Source organism: Chaetodon trifascialis, chromosome 15, assembly GCF_039877785.1.
Source record: "Chaetodon trifascialis isolate fChaTrf1 chromosome 15, fChaTrf1.hap1, whole genome shotgun sequence".
Lineage (NCBI taxonomy): Eukaryota > Metazoa > Chordata > Actinopteri > Chaetodontiformes > Chaetodontidae > Chaetodon > Chaetodon trifascialis.
The window spans coordinates 16,264,786-16,282,201 of NC_092070.1; the positions used below are offsets into that span (position 1 = coordinate 16,264,786).

Consider the following 17,416-nt stretch of genomic DNA (forward strand, 5'->3'; position numbering starts at 1 on the left):
CAAAACATTTTTATTGGTCTTATAGAAAATAAAGTAAGCTGTATCAACAAACATACAATATATACATCAATAACTTAGACACCTCAGAGAATCACGTTTAAATCCACAGTTGTTACTGTATATATGAATACATAGTACTTATCTACAGATTGCAAAAAGTACAATAATTTAATTTATAAATAGTTACAATTAACTATTGTCTGTTTTCATACAAAGTACTGCAATATTTTATTACAACCCATACAGAAAAATAACAAAACAGATTATTAACATTGTATTACTCGCTTTAGTCAGATTTTTATACCTTTGAAACACAGACCCACTCCATGGAGTAAGAGGAAAAAACCTGCACAGTCACCTGTTTACAAAGCATAATATCATGAAAAAAGCCAATGTCTCGAGAGCTATTAAATTCAACAAGTGCTGTTATTTATCCTCTCTAACATGTCGCTTGTAGAAACAACACAGAAACAAACAAGGAAAGGAAACGAGAACAACAAAAAAAAAAAGCCATAACGAATTCAAAATGAAATCTGCAGAACAAATTACAGTGTTAAGATCAATTTCAAACACGCGCTCAGCACACGATGGGAACAGAAACGCTGTGGGTGACGCTACAACAAACAACGAGCATTAATGACTGGTGTAGCAGCAGAGGGACCTCGGACGCACAAACACACACACGCACACACAGGAGAAAAGAAAATATTGCAAGTGGCCCTTGTGACAGAATCTACTGTGGCATCCGTTTCACCCAGTGCACGGACACTTCTATCACAGCAATATGTTTCAGACAGATATCCAAGTCCAATTTATGGATCCGGTAATTCAGCTAATTCAAGACCAGAGTAATTAGTGAGTAAGGCTTGCGTGCAACTGTCCCATGATTCCTTTAAAAACACTATTACATGTTAACATATTAGCTACTATAAACAAGGGCCAATTGCTTCTTCCAGTTCAAAAATCTGAGGGCAACATAAAAACACGCTTTACAAAAAAAACTACAAAACAGCAAGAATCATTAAATAACAGACCATAGTCACTTTGACGATATTGATTACTCTTACATCTACTCTTTCACACCTTTCCACTGAGTTGCATATTAAGGGTCACTTTTTCACAATGGTCATTAATACCTACTGTAGCTACATATTATACACCTGTATGTGTGAGAAAGAGAGACTCGTCACCTCGAGCGGAGATTGAGAGATTGGTTGACGGTGCCACTCGAACACCTTAAAGACACTTGACACGAAAAAAGATTCACTCCACAAGACTGCCACAGCAATAAGGACGCCAACATCGATACTGGGCTATGTCAAGAGTCAGATATATATTTTCCCACAGTTAACCAGTCAATGTAGATAGCTAAGCATGTTGACAAAGTGAGGACAGGATACTTGCGTACAGACTGTATAACCAGCACCCAGGTCTCTGGCATGGACTTTTGGCTGTAGATTAACACCACCAACACTGTAAGACATTCTGACCACCAGGAGAGCGAGATCTGGATGAAGTGCATCCTGTTAATGTCACTACGCGACTACGTTCACCTTGAGGTGTAAAACTCCTTCACTGTTAAATTCCTTTTAGAGGACCAGGAGAGTGACGCGACACTTGGCACAGAAGGAGCGCTGCTGGCAGCTGCTGCTGATTGTAATTCTACGTGATCGTGCTGTGTCTCTGTCTGAGTGTGGATTGAAGCCCTTTATGACATGCTTATTATAAAACCAGAAAAAAAAAAAAGGAAACACGAAATGAACGGAGCTGCCATCCCTGCCTGCCTTCTTCTCATCGAGAATGGTTTGTTCATTTTTAGAGTGACCTGTTTTGTCCTGAGCAAAACAAGCAGGAGCTTAGTGCATACAAACCCTACCGCTTTTAATCTGAAAATCTGAAGACCAGTGGATAAATTTGTACAAGTGGTGCTGCACCATTTGGCGATTACCCTTTGAGTTCATTGATGCAATCTCTTCGTTATAGTCTTGACAAACTGTAAACGTTCTCAACGCTTGGAGAAAAAAAAAAAAGCCCACAGGTAAACTACAAAACCGCTACCTTCACATTTCATTGAATCTGTCAAAAGCGAAATTTGAAGGGTTATTAATTTCCAGCCCTGCGATCTCATTCAGACCAATTAAGTGGTTGGAATGAATACGATAATGAAATCTTCCTCTCAACAATGAAGCCATTTACTTTCAGGTTACAGAGGACGTTTTCCGAGGGCTTCCAGCACCGTTTGCAACCATTATTCAGATTCTAGCGACGACAGAATTACTTTAAGCTTCAGGTAAAAAGTCTTTTGAGTTAATGTCCGCTGATGCCATTTCACCCAATTCTGTCTTACATGGCTCAAATGTGGTAAACTCTTAATGACAGTATGATTCGTAACTAACACCAAGGAAGCGGAGGATATCACAGATGCCAATACGCACAAAGACAATTGACCTTGTTTACACCACCTAGTTTAGCTCTACAGATTTGTTTTAAATAGCACAGCATTGACATCTATACAGTGAACGACACTGCCAACTTGTCACTTACACATCACATCACGCGCTACCCCACAGTACGCGCCTAGTCACTAGAAAAAGCTATCAGACTTCAATAGTAAGCCACTTTCGGTACAATTGCAAAAAAGATGTCACAGGATTTTTTTTTTTTTTACGTTTTCTTTATCTTTATTTCTATAAACAATGGAAGGTAATCTACCTAGTAATAAAAACCAAGAACTCAACATTAGACAAAGTTTTCTACACCTTAACAATTCAAACAGTAAAGCTTGTGTAAAGATTTTCTTTTGGAAATATCTGACGGCCCTGTCGACAAGTAATTACAAAAAATGCAATATATATCTTTTAAACAAAACAACTTGAACCTATTTTCTCTATGAGCAAAAATGATGTTTCAAAATGTCTGTGGATTTCACTGTCCCCACAAAACACGAGGATATTACTGTTATAACATTCAGGTTTTCAGATATTGTAGAAGAATCTTGTCATATTGGAATGGCACTCAGCTCTGGAACAATATCATTAAGAACTGCTGATCATTTTTAACGTTTCCACTTAACCATAAATATGCAAGACCTCTTTGTATTTTCAGTGCATACATATATTATTGCATCTACCAGTCATATCAATAATGACAAGTTCATTAAAGCCTGTCACAGACGCATAAACAGAAATGAATGCTAGATTTGGGAGCATTATTTCATGCTTATATTCTTGACAGACGACCAACAAGATCACAAATTGGACTAATTTGCTAGTTTTGGGTTAGTCAGGCTGTTTTGAAGACATCTGTAGCATCCACACCAAGAGTTTCTGACCGTTTGTTACTCATCCCGATTGAAGTCAGTGCATAATAACAAGCAAAGCGGTTCATACGCGGTCAGATACGTGCTGGCTCTTTTTACAGTTCATGTTGTGGAGTGGGCGAGGAGCAACGTCTCGAGGTTATTATTCTAATGGTTGTGAGACTGTTGTCTCAGTTCTTAGGACGGAAATTTAACTTAAGAGCTCAGTCTTAAAAAACAGACGCATCACATACCTTACCAAGACTCAGCCAGCTATTAAGTCTGAATTTGATGCCACTTGTAATTTTACCACCCAATATTTGTAACAATAATCTGATTTTTAAATGAAACGCTTCACGATTGCCAATATGTCACCGTTCTACAATAACCGACTGATCTCCACAATTGTACAATTTGAATGTGTCGTCCCAAAGCACGGTGCGTCTGTCGTCAGGTGCAGACTGCTGAGTCATACCTTAAGAGTGAATTTGGGAAGCATATTGTTAGTGTTAGTGACGAGGGTTAAAATGGAGAACTTACACAGGTGATCCTGCGCCGCGTTACAATGCACTGACTAGAGTTTAGTCTTGAAAATCTTCCTCCCGCCCCTTTCTGCTACTACGACCTAGCCTCCGTTTTAGATTTGACGATGGTGATGACGCTGGTGGCACCTACTTTACCGGGGATGAGGGGTCCTATGACAGAGGCCATAGGTCCCCTGGCTGAGGTGACGGGGCTGCGGGCCACAGTCCTGGCAAAGCTCTGCAGGGCCTCATACTTTGAACGCAGAGCGTCCAGCTCCACCTTCATGCTGGCATTCTCTGTGGCCAGCTTGTCCACTTCCTGCTGTAGCTGAGCCTTTTGCTTCTCCAGCTCCTCTTTCTGGGTGACACGCTTCACCCGGCAGCTGGCAGCGTAGCCCCGGTTCTTCAGGGTACGCCGCCGCTGCTTCAGCTGAAGGATTTCCTCCTTCGTCAGGCCCCGTAGATGCTGGTTCAGCTCCCGCACTGACATGGTCACCAGCTCGTCATCTGTCAGGCTGGTGCCATTTTCCCCTGGCTCCCGCTTCACCTGGCAGTGGGGGATTCGTTAGCATTTAGCATTTAACATTAAGCACGGAAAATCCTTCACACTTTGACAAATTATTTCTGTTTCATACATGCTAATTACCTTCAAGGCTTTGTTTCCCTTGTTTGTGGTAGTCATGCCACAAGAACCGCGTCCACCTGTACTGCTGGTTGGTCTGTGGGTAAGAAAAGCCAACGTCAGTATGTAAGAACAATCCCACCAGATAAAAAGCTTGGAGAAAGAACATTTCAGTGAAACACACAACAAGTATTCTCTGGCACAGAAGCTACAGCATGACTAAGTCCTTCAAATACACAAAGCACAAAGTGGGTCAAGGACTTAACACTTCCTTTGTAAGCGATGCCAGGTCTATTCAGCAAGTGGTACCTGGACTATTACTGCACCTGTCACTACAAGCAAACAATTTGGTGGTATGCATTTCCTCCTCCAACATCGGACTCTCACTTGAGTCCTGCACTGAATTCAAACTGCAGCGAGGCGAGTCACAAGGAGGATGACATTTAGCTGGCTGGCAGCGGTTCACAAATGATTTCTTGGAAAACAAAACTCAAGTCACTTTCGTTAAGTGCAGCCTCTTAGAGCAGAAACAGCAGAGGACGTGGACGGACTGAAGCAAAGCCTTCAGCCTTTCTCCTGTACATACAACCTCAGCTAAAATACATTCGCAGGGCAGGCTTTTGTCTACTTTATGAGTTATCCAGTCTAGACAGTCACACCTGTCTAGATTTGGCTGATGTGCGACTATAATCCCATAAATCAATGAAAGAGGGACATGCTGTAACGACTGCAGAGCCTCAGCTACCATCCAGAATAACAGGGCTGCACTGCAGTTTATTCTGTCATGTCAGTACTGAGGGAACACCAAGAGAGGCTGTGCAGGCAAGAAACCTAACCTACTGGTGTTAAGACAGACAGAAGGTTGGGTGCCTTCCACTGTGTGAGCTCTGTCCCAGGATAAACACACACACACAAGGTAGGTTTTCATCACTTTTGGGGACATTACAGAGACTTACATTCATTTCCTGGAGACTTACCTTCAGCATAACCATAACCCTAATCATTACTTGCCTAACCCTAACCCTAACCCTAACCCTAACCAAACCTTAACCGAAGTCTTCACCCTAAAAAACGATTTACACCATGGGGACTTGCATTTTGTCCCCACAAGTAAGGCGAGTCCCCACGATGTGACTGTGTAAACACATTTATGTCCTCACAACATGAGTAATACATGGTGATACACGCACACACACACTCACACACACAGTTGTGGCTCTGGGTGCTTTACACTACACACAGTAAATGCTGTGTCAGCGACATAGGCACCCACCACAGTCAGCCCAGCCAGCACATTGCCTCTGTAAGCTGATTTACACAGCCCAGCAGAGTGTGTTTGTGCTGAGCACATAAACAAATACATGTGGGCTATTACAACTTTTTAGTATCAAAACAGGAAACAAAGCAGGGGTGGGGGATATGGCCAAATTCATCTATCATGGAATATGTAATTTCATAGTACCTTAACTGTTCATATCACCATACAGTAATTGTTCTATACATTGAATTAACTATGGTTTAAAGTCGTATTTCATCAAATTTAATTATTTTTGGAACTTCTGTACAAACAAAAACACCTGCCTCACATGAGACAACAATAAAACCGACATTCTTTCTAAATCAAAGCTTTAAGGTTGCAAATGAGAACAATAATTTCAAGGGTTTTAAGGTGCAAATAAATACCAGCCTGACTTCTGTCAAAAAAAAAAAATCACAAAAATTTGTATTTTTGAGTACATCAGAATTTATTTTTTTTTTTTCATCTTTCATGTCAAAAAGCTGACAAAAGTCTATCAAAATAAACTACAGTGTGCAAGTGTCTGGTAATCATGTGACTCCAGCTTCAATATTTTTGAGAAAAATGTTGCCTCCTGCTCTTTACTTCCAATTCTACTGACCTCTTTCATATTGTTCGGTCACTCTCTTCTTTGGCGGTGCCACCACCAATCACCCTCACGTCACATGAGAACTTGGGTACCAGTCCTGCCGCCCAAATCATGTTACTTCACGTGTTTTTTTTTTGCTGAATCCACCCATGATTCACTACATAACAAGTCCCAAACATATAGCACAAACACTGAGGGATTATCTCTCGCAGTGGAAATGGTATTGCTAAATCTCTACTAGTGACCGCATTTCTAGCATCACACAGTATACACCATCATATCGCCCAACCCTAAACACTAAAAAACACTGCTGTGGACTAGTGTGTGCATGTGTTTACAGCCTACACACCCACTAAGCAAGTAATCATGTATGATGTGTGCAGAGAAGCTCAGAGAGGAAGGGAAAAAAACATAAGAGATGAGACGTAGCTCTGAGGTGCACTAAGATGGCCAGGATATTTCCATGGCAACAAAAGGGTGCTACAGGTGGACCGGTCACCTGAGCCAAACAGGGAGAGACAGACGCTTGTTAAAAATGACCTGAATACGACACTATCACACAGGCTGGGGACATAACATGGGGTCAGATTGTGACTCGCATTCTTGATGCTTTCACTTCAAAAAGTCCTCTGGCTCCTCATAAAACAGCGATGTTTCCCTGTGCTGCAGATGCCCATATAAAAAGGCCTTTCACGTTCTGTGGAGGACTTTTTAAATGTGATACTTTCATCCCCGTTGGGCTGGCTATGAATAGCTGACTGATAGTAACACCTACCTTTCACTGGCCTTTGTGGTGACTCATTTCCAGTAAGCATTTGGACCACAGATGCAAAACATAATGGGATAATGGTCTGCCTGATGATGCACAGATAATGGACAAATAGACAGGAAAGTACTCCACTAATAGCTACTAGGATGAGAGCGGGAAAAAAAGGCTGCTTCTTCCAAATTTCATACAAGCCTATCATTTTCTCCTAAGCCGCCTAGACCCAACATTGTTCAATAACCAGTTGAAATCTTGAAAATGCAGAGAGATGGCACATTGTCCAGGTTGAAGAGGCGTATTCGGTCACACAGCTGTGTAGGGTAACACAGTAGGCATGGCTTGGCATGGCTGAAAGCTCACCATATGACACTGTGGAAGGATTGCGCCCAGGCTGCAACCCTCCAGCACAGGCTGCTGCCAACAGACGGCTACCAATGACAGGGCATGGCAGCACAACACAGACAAGGTCCAATGCACAGCTGCTCCCTTCCACTACCAGGCATGTCATACCTCGCAGAGACAAAGAGGCCTGCTCGCGCAAACACACACAGCAAAAGAAAGGGAAAAACACACCTGTAATTTTCCCAAAAATGTGACGGCAAAATTTCAGACTTGCTGCATTGATTTGCAACAGAATGCCCTTGCGTTTGACAAGTTCACCCTTTTAACAGTCGCAAACGAGGCCAGCGGACACCAGTGTCTTCCTTGCACACTTGTATTACCTCTATTAATGATTTCAGGTCTTTTGTGTGTGCCGAGCAAAAGGAACAGGAGGCAAAAAGCTGCAGCTTGGAGCACAGGGGCAGTAGAGGTAGGGAGCAAGTGCAGGGACACGGACGTCTTTTGTAGGTGCTTGCTGAATTTTTATGAATCGCCTGGAAGAACGCTGACAAATCAGAGCTGATTGCTTGTGGAGGAGAGACATCACACCCACAGGAAATAGAAATCGCTGAGTGTGGTCACCCAGAGAAAGGGAAGGAGGGGATGGTGAGAGAGACGGACAGAGAAGGAGAGAGCAGGAAAGAAAGGGTGAGAAGAAAAGAGAGAGAGAGAGAGAGAGAGAGAGAGAGAGAGAGAGAGAGAGAGAGAGAGAAAGCAAACAGCCTTGTGAAAAATGCACGCTCGACACATTTGGAGGAGCTTGAGAAGAACAGGTTGAGGGGGAAAAAAAAGATACTGATCTCAGCAAGGACCAAAACCAAGGTGCCAATTAGGAAGTTGTGAAGTTGAACTAACACGACGCGAACAACCCCAGCCAACCTTCAAAAGCTGTCTGTGTTCATCTGAATCTATAGAGGGCAGCTCACGAAGGTGGGGTTGGCTTGGGTTGAGACTCAAAAAAGGCAGGGTGGGGGGCTCTGGTGGGATAAATGCTGATGTGACATGATAGGTCCGGCCTTGAGCCCGTGTCATGCTTTAATGATCTCATCCCCTCCACAGGATCTCTCCAGGGGGGCTGCCAAAGATGGACACCATTAGCTAGGGGACCCTTTGTTGAGGGGGAACCGAGGCTACAGCATCCACGCACTGCGTCCCCTGATGAATATTTATCACTGTCGTTCGCTGCCTAAGGTGGGGGTGGGAGACAGAGGCGGGGGTGGGAGGCTGAATAAAGATGCTCAGGAGGTGATTCTTCAAGGATACATCCAAGGCTCTTCCATCAACGGCTGTCTCAAAATGGCGGTGGGCTGGTGGGGTGGCGAGGGGGGATGGGGGGCTGGATTTCTGGTACTCGAGGTGGCACGCATGGTGGTTCAGGGCTGCAGGGAGAGCCAGCTCCACTTGACAGCAGTGTAACAAGATTATCAGGGCCATAAGAGCAAACAAAAACCCCAGCAACCTGCCTCAGAATCCAGATTACGACAGCGCCTGCTCTCTGAATACTAAACATGGCTGGGGAGGAGGCTTTGCTGAGACATGACAGTGGATTGTATATCACATACCTAATCACATGCACATGTATCCACACCGAGACAGATTACCAAAACCACACAAGCACATATAAATTTAACTTGTCATGATCAATTCTTGAGAAGAAGCGTCCGCGCACTTGGCACTGGCAGCTTGCTAATGAAGTGAATAAAACTAGACAGTGGACGTGCATGCTGATGAAGGACTGTTTTCGGGAAAGCACAGGCAGCATCCAACAACGGCAACTCAGTTCTGTGAAACTAACAGCTGAATATCATCTCACACCAAACAATGCATTCCTCTCCAAAAGAGAGGACAAACAATGTGGCTTGTTTTGCTCATATGCCGAGTTTAAATTTCTTTCTTCTGCCATGACCAGTCCGGACTTGTAAAGGTTTGTACAGCCAAGAGAAGAGACATATGAGCTTTGGCTCAAGTACAAATTCAGCCTTAGATGATAGAGCATCTTAGCATCTATCTCAATCCATTGTCTTTGCAAAACCTGCACATCTTAAGCCCTATCCGCACGGGACTGGCACTACCAGGGGGCAGGGGATCTTTTTAATTTAGAAATTATCTCCCACGTCTGTGTTTTGTGCGGCAAATTCACACAGGGTACGTCTGTATTTCGCTTGAATTTACTCACATTATCCCTCGGATGTGATGTCGGGGCTCAGCCTAACATCCCCCTCCTGAATTAGCATCCAAAAAAAAACTGCACCCAAAATGCTGTCAAAACTTCAGCTAATAATGGACATCTCCATAATTCTCGATCTGGAAAGAAGCAGAAAAAAGGCGCGAAGAAAACAAAAAAACCCCAGGGGGAGGGGGGTAATAGTCCCGTGCGAATAGGGCTTTACGTGATTAACACAACACAAAAGAAGGGAGCTAGATGTGAAGTCAGTATGATCACCTATTCAGTTTCCCTGATCAATAATGCATCAGACTTGTAGCCTCTCGCTCGATTATCATGGACTTTCCACAAGAAATAGGATGATGACCACAAAGATACTCAAAAGCACTTTCTCATTAAGCTTTGGCTCATTAATATATACTCAATGCTTATTTGTTCTCTTGTCCACTTGCTCCATCAGGGTTGAGATTGTTAGTGCACTCAGCCAACCTTGTCACCCTCTACGCCATAAATAGCCATTCTCAACACTTCATGCCTGATCAGAGTCACTACTTTTACTCCCTTCTAGTTTGGAGTTGAAATGATCGCTTACAGTAGATATTCAGATCTAATCATTCCTCCCTTCAGCTGGGTGAAGTCAATTATCAAGCACGCCGCATGTGTTGGGCGCCATTTAACTGCAAATTAAAAATCAGACTCCTCTGATAGCTCTGGAAGAGTTACTGGAAAACTGGTGCAAACTTGTGTATGGAGAAAACAGTGTGTGTTTGTGTGAGAGAAAGGTACAATGTGAAGAGGGGAGGGAAGCTATTAACTACTAAGTATTCAGAGCGTGAAATAAGAGTGACAAAAAGAGGGAGAGGGGAAATCATTCAGCAGCTTTCAGGGGGAAATGTGATACGCTTGTAGCAGAGGGGAAATATTGAGCCAATACTTTTGACCAGAGGAAGTTCAGGGCAATGCTAAAATAGCAGTTAAACAAAATCTTACACCAATGTAAAGCATGACTATGGCTGAAGAGTTTAAGAGTAGGCAGCGACTGCCGGTATTGGTATTGTACCTAATGTTGTTCTCACCTGAAGACATGGGAAATAGAAAAGATGCTGAATACTCGGGAATTTCTCAGCACCTCATGACTCAATTCTGTGATCATAAAAAGATTATCGATGCATCTTGATGCATCAAAGCTTTTTTTTTTCCCTCACTGTGTGACTACTTCCTACTTTTAAAACATGATGGATTTGTAATGATCCCTAATTAAAATGAATTGTGGATACTTTCATTATCTTTGCTCACGCTCATCAAATCTTCAAGAAATAGCCTAGCGTCGTAGTCCGTTACGTTTCAGCATCCAGTTGGTTCAACGTCACGGGCGATCATAAAGGAGAGAATTGGATTTTAAATTTCTGATTGTTGACCTTTCTGCATAGAGACGTAATCTTTTAAAGGAGAATCGAGATGCATCCAAGAAGGGTTCCCCCTTCTAAGCCCTATTGGCCACACTGATTTAATTAAAACACACTACAATTAACATTAATAGAAATAATTTGCTCTGAAAGGAATTTTGCGATTGATGTTTCATCTGAGGATTTAGTGATTCTCGTTTCAGAAGTGCCCTTTTCCCCTAATACCGTAAATGAGGATCTGAAAAAGACTGAATTTCTACCTGCTGCATAATAAAAACCAGGGGGAAATTGCATGTGTGCTCATGAGCTTATTTATTAGCACCTAAATCTGGGCCAGTCCCTTTTGTAGCCTACATGTTTCTAATTTTACAAAGCATTGCATTTTAACTCAGACCAGGGTAAATGCTCAGTCTAATGTCAAATAATAATATAAATATATCAACAGACAACGCTCACCCTGAACCATTTTGTAATGCACTTATTTCGATGCCTTCATTTAGAGAAATCAGCGTGAAGAGATAATAATCTTAACTGTGGAATTTACATTGAAAATGTGAAACTGTTCAATCATAACTAAACTAAGATTAGACTAGCATCTCAGGATGACGGCAAGTCAAACTATAATCTAGTCAAACGTGGTAATTCTGCGATTTATTCTTGTTAAATCTGTGATGAATTTCTAAGATATTCATCAGTATTGCTTTATTTAATATCTGGTTCTAAGATGGAGACAAAAAGCAGGTGATGAAAGTTAAATATCTGTAAATATTCTGTAACTTTCTGTAGCTTCCTGGTGCACAATATTCCCCATTTGATAATTATATGTTCTTCGACAGCAGTTTGCAGACTGACGCACGCTGATGACTTGTCATAATGTGAAAACAGCCACCAGAACATGATGTACTATAACAAACTGAGGCACTGAAAAAAGTCACATACAGAACCCAGTAAGTTATACCATCCAGAGCAGCATGTGAGACATGTATGTCTGAAATTTGCATCCAGTTCATGTGGTTTAAAGTGAAAACATGAATCACCGCCCGCAAGGGATTTTGCATTTTCTGAAGTCACTGATAACGTGAAGCTTATTTAAAGGGACTCTGGTTAGACTGGTTTGCATTAACCAATGTTTCGATACATAGAGAATCTATTTCCAAGCTCAGTTGCTGCTGTTTACTCTCATAACTGCTCTGTTAGTACAAGCAGTATGACAGGAGAAGAGACTTCATTGGCCTTCCACAGCATCTGCCTGGAGGACTTGATTAAACAGGAAGAGAATAGCTCTTGATACTTCGGCCTTGCACTGGCAGAGGAAGTAAGGGTTGCAGGCAGCCCACACACTGGCAAAATATCCAGGAGCTTTACTACACTGGTTGCATACATATTAAATGCATATTGCATTGACCTAACATCTACAACACATTCTTTGCCGCACAAAAGGCTAAACTAGAGCAGTTCAATACATTCTAATGCTCTTGAATGTAAAATAATATTGGATGAATTCACATCTTTGATAGGTATCACTGCACAGCTGAGATTTCTCTCTACCACTCTGTGATAATGCCATCAAACAAACAGAGCTCAGCAGTATCACTGAATTTAAGGGGAAAAAAAAGAGAGAGAGAAAAAAAAAAACAAATTTATCACCTTATTTTTCCTGGGGAGTGCTTTGATTCAAGTGCAGCCAGTTAGCAGAGTTATTACCTGAAAGTAACATCGATGCTAATTTCTATTAATAACACTGCCAGCGCTCAGTTCAAATTATGCCCAGTGATTGATGAGGTCTGCCTACAGGATATTTGATGGAGCCTCACACCCAATGTGGTTGTCGAAAAGAAAAAAAATACAAATATGTCACTCCAGCACACAGAGTCCTCAATGTCACGCCCCTCGCACTTATTTTAGCCTGAACCAAAGCTTTGAGTACTGGGACAAATAACTAATTTAATCACATATCAAAGGATGTAGAAGAGGACAAAAATGCTTAACTGGTCTAATGGTTAGAAACCTTATTTTTTAAGAGTAAGGTCGCAAGTTTGATGCCCACAGCAGTCAGTGCGTCCATCCACAGATCAGCTGAAATATTCTTTCTTGAGCAAGAAACTGAACCACAACCTACTCACCCTGTGTACCACTGCTAAATAAATAGCTGAATAAATATCAAATAAATAACTCTGTGTTGTATTTAGTGATAGAGAATGCCAGCTTTTATACATTTCATCTTTGTCATTCTGCTTTTGTAAATTTGTATTTTGCATGAATAAACACTTCACATTTAGAAAATTTGATCGGAATTTCGTCTATAGGTAAAAAGGCATTGGCTGTACAAAGCGAGTGACAAAAAATATGAATGCTTTATCTGCTGCTTATACAGCATAATTTAACAAGGTAGAATAAAAATATAGTAGGCATTCATTTGAGAAGACTAGTCATTTACAATGAATCTGTTAATTTTATCAAGCACCGATACAGGCAGTACTAGTGGCGGTTTAATGATCTGCCTGAGCTCCTTTCCAATGTGGGTTACACACTACTTATCTTAGAACAAGGTCTCACTATCTTTAACCTCCTTAAAAATTGTTTATACATATCTAGCCCGGGACGAGTCAGAACAAAGGGAGAACAGTCTAATTTTGTCTCCTGAAACTCTGGAAACTCTTGATTTCTTCCCAATGTCATCCACTAGTTTCATTTGACTCAGCTTCTCACACAAGCATGGGTCCAGTTTAATCGCTTGTTTTTAATGTCAGTTCACCACTGATGTGTCCCAAACATGCATCAGCCGAGATAAAAGTAGGTTACATGAAAAACAGCAGCCAGTGCACGGCTCTACGCTTATGCTCTCCATGTTCTGTCCGATATTGGCTAATCTAAATTATGAACACACAGAGAGCAGTAATGAACATGCCAAGTCTAACTCAAGTTCCAAACAGAAATTCATCAAACACACTTGCTACTCTGTCTGGATGAAAGTATTGCTTTGAGAAGTGGAGCGGGCATATCGCAATGCTAAGCAATCATAATCCGCACCACACTTGCAAGAGGTTTCATCACCAACATTCCCTCCCTGTTGCAAAAAGAGGGGAAAAAAACTATATTGATCTTTTTCTCCCTTCCTTCCAGGCATTCCCATTTCCCAGTGCAGCTTAAGCAGCACTTTTGTGGACAAATCCCACATTTGTGTTCCTTTCTGGAGGCTATTAATTGTCCTGAATAGGCGTAACTACTCCCAAGGCACAGCTGTGTTGGCCATACAGAGGTGTTGGTGGCCAGACTGCGCTCTATGCTGTGCAAAGTCTTGCCTCCTGTTTCGTCAACCTCAAATATCCTCTTCTACCCTCCGCCGCCTGCCCATTCTGAGCAACGCCACTGGGTATGAGTTGTGCACTCGGTTCACCTCTATGGTATCCTGCCTTATTTTATCATCGCTACCTCAACGCAAGAGGCGATAAATCTCAGAGCTGATCTTCACCACTCCCTGCCTCCATCCGCACGCCATTGCCAGCCCCATTGGGCTCTTATACGGGCCCTCATCTGTTCTGGTTACCTGCAGAGAAAGGCAGCGATGGGCATTACGCTTTATTGCAAAGCTGAGCTTCTGATGTAGGGCTGGCCTGTCTGCTAAACACACTTCAATGCCCTGCTCGCATGAACAGAGATGATGAAATAAGTTGGATATCTGAGCAAGAATGGGTAACTTCTATCGGTTTAGCCCTGCCTATATATGCTCAACAGTTTCCAAGGTGACTTTTCAAATTGCACAGAGATTCTCCATGGATAATTCATTACCTGCCCTCCATAAGCGTGCACTCTAATAGGCAGCAAATTTCATCATGTCACACACAGGGAAACAAGAGCATCTGCCAACCCAAAATAAAAGAAATGAAGTGTTATACGGCATTAAATACTGTCACAAGCAAGCTGTGTTTATATTTAGCATACTATTCAATTCAACGGAAAAAAAATATGAGGCATTTACAGCACAATCCAAAATACTTATTTCCTGCACAAGCATTGTATTTCAAATGCTTCCTAAATTATGTGTTGCTTTCAACTTCCCATACATCCCATAATTACACATGACCCAATTTAAACAGCCACTCATTGCAAGACTCCATTATAACAACACAGGCATAATATATTGCTTATCATGCATTTTTAAAATGGATTTGACATCGCAGTTGACACTTAAGCACTTAGTCTAAATGTACTCACACCGTGTTTGTTGATGTGCATCATGACAGCACTGCAATAAAACGCACATTCTCGGCTGAATGTAGATGAGGCTATTGATAAATGCATGATGGTCATCACTTGATGCTCACGGTTTGATGACTGACTTGCACGACAGATCGGCACCGTTTCGATCCATCTCCTTAATAACGGCGGCTTGGTGATAAACATCGACCCTTATCCACCGAGCAGACCTTTGTCCGGTGGTGCCATATTTCGGGGTGGATTCTGAGAACGTCTAAATACATCATTGTGATGATTCAGCACGATAAAAATACCGCTACTTGTTTGTTGCCTCTGATAATTAAACAATAGTGTGATTAACTGCCTGGCTGATATCAAAGCCAAGGACGGCGGGTTAGATTTGGCTCTGCCATTGTTACAATTTAACCACTGGTTAAATGAATTGTCACTTCAGGTGAACCAATTCAACACGAAACGATGGTTTGGACGCATTTCCTAACAGACGGCATCCATGCGAGCATTTAAAGCCGCACAAAAGCACAACAACATTGCTCAGATTTAGCGATCCCGCTCATCTTTGACAGAAATGTTATGAGGAAAACATTGAGAACCAACCTGATTTCGCTAAACCGCTGCCTCGGCTCGCTCTTGCTCCTTTTCACAACGAGGTGATGAAGCAGCAGGTTTGAACAGCAAGAAGCGCATGAGTTGACAAACCACCGAGAAGCGCTGTGATACAGGGGGCACGCGACGCCTGGGCAAACTATTTAGCACAAAAGCAGCCTAGTTACACAGTTTCTGACATTCCGCGACTCTTGTCTCCAGCCGCTCATCGCCTGCTTGTGAAAGTGGCAAACAACTCCCCGCCTACAAAACAAGCAAGCGAGGAAATCCCCGTGCTCAGCCTTCCTACTATAACTGTGGCATTACACCACAAGGAGCGATTCCTCAACCGGGGAGGGAGAATTCACCGTTAACGCGCGAAACGGCTCGCCGTCGCGCGACATCAAACCGCAAATCTGACTGACATGTTTTATTCGCAGATCATGAGTGTGTACAAAAGATTAGCTGCCATCTCAGCATAGTAGCAGCCAGACCGTTGTCAGTTACCGGCGACTACAAGTAGCGTTTCCGGTACGAGCTTTCAAAATACACTCGCGGTGAGTGAGAACACGCGTGTTAATCGCTTCGGTCATGCGGACACTCTTAGTTTGAAAACCACTTCTTTTACAAATCGGGCTACCTTGACGAGGACAGATGTACGACGCTAGGTGTGTTAGCCCACGAAGCTAGCCGCGGCCAGCTTGTCAGCGGCGAGGCGAAGGCATGCACACTCAGCATAACAACACCGACTCTGTTTGGTTTACAGACCCACCTGACTTAAAAATGACGCCGTCTCAACTCGCTGCTGTCAATGTCCTCTTCTTATACCGTCACGACGACGAGCGAACATTAGCGGCACGGATAAATTTCGGTTTCACTGACAGAAGCGGCAGCGCTTCCAAACGCCAGCTCGTGCTCTCCTTGTTGATTCCTTTCTCTTGTATCGAAGCCAGACGTCATCGTGTTTGGTCACGTGGCTTCATTCATGAAGGATGTTTCCTCACAAGAAAAAAAAAACCTTTTAACCAAAATTGTACCACCTATTGTTAGTGCGGCCGCTACGTCTATTTAGTGGGTAGAAAACAGCACTGCTTGCGCTTTCGCACAAATTAATCACATTCACGTTTTTACTTAATGTTTAATAATATAAGGTTTGGAAACACTTTATTTGCATCATTAAATATAGCACGTGGCACATCATGTTTTAAAACATGCATAACTACAAGCATGATGCAGATCTTGACCGCTACACTGCATAACACTAAACAATTATTGAATAAACCTAATTTTGCCAACTACCATCAGACGGGACTGACTAAAATAAGGTTTAAAAATCCACATCAAACACATGTATTGAATTTATTATTCTCTTTGTCTGCAACCAGATCTTTCCTCAGTTGAACAGCTGCTGAAATACACATAAATACACATATTCTCACCCAGGTATCCATCCGCTGGTGTTACTGCTGCCTTCACTTCCACATACTATTCAACAGAGCTCTCAAGCCCTGCCAGACTCCCCAGACTACGATAGCTGACATATAAATAACTATTTATATAGTTTTTCAT

General features: G+C 42.4%; 1 protein-coding gene across 2 annotated transcripts; it reads right to left on the reverse strand.

Moving 5' to 3' along the window:
• On the reverse strand, window positions 1-17,347 carry LOC139343714 (transcription factor MafG). 2 transcript variants are annotated; one of them, XM_070981483.1, is made up of 3 exons: window positions 16,620-17,347; window positions 4,469-4,541; window positions 1-4,369 (listed from the first exon to the last, which is right to left on the reverse strand). In XM_070981483.1, exons 2-3 carry the CDS (start codon window positions 4,502-4,504, stop codon window positions 3,917-3,919), a joined length of 489 nt encoding a protein of 162 aa, XP_070837584.1. In that variant the 5' UTR covers window positions 4,505-4,541; window positions 16,620-17,347; the 3' UTR covers window positions 1-3,916. The 2 variants fall into 2 exon arrangements, with proteins under 2 accessions (XP_070837584.1, XP_070837585.1); XM_070981484.1 differs by lacking the exon at window positions 16,620-17,347 and adding an exon at window positions 15,860-16,591.
• Between the last annotated feature and the right edge of the window lie 69 nt (window positions 17,348-17,416).

What these genes read in the sequence shown, in the direction of transcription:
- LOC139343714 (XM_070981483.1), bottom strand. Translation starts at nt 4,504, where the DNA reads ATGACTACCACAAACAAGGGAAACAAAGCCTTGAAG. An exon ending in AGGGAAACAAAGCCTTGAAG is followed by an intron (nt 4,370 to 4,468) that starts GTAATTAGCATG and finishes CCCCACTGCCAG; the next exon opens with GTGAAGCGGGAGCCAGGGGA.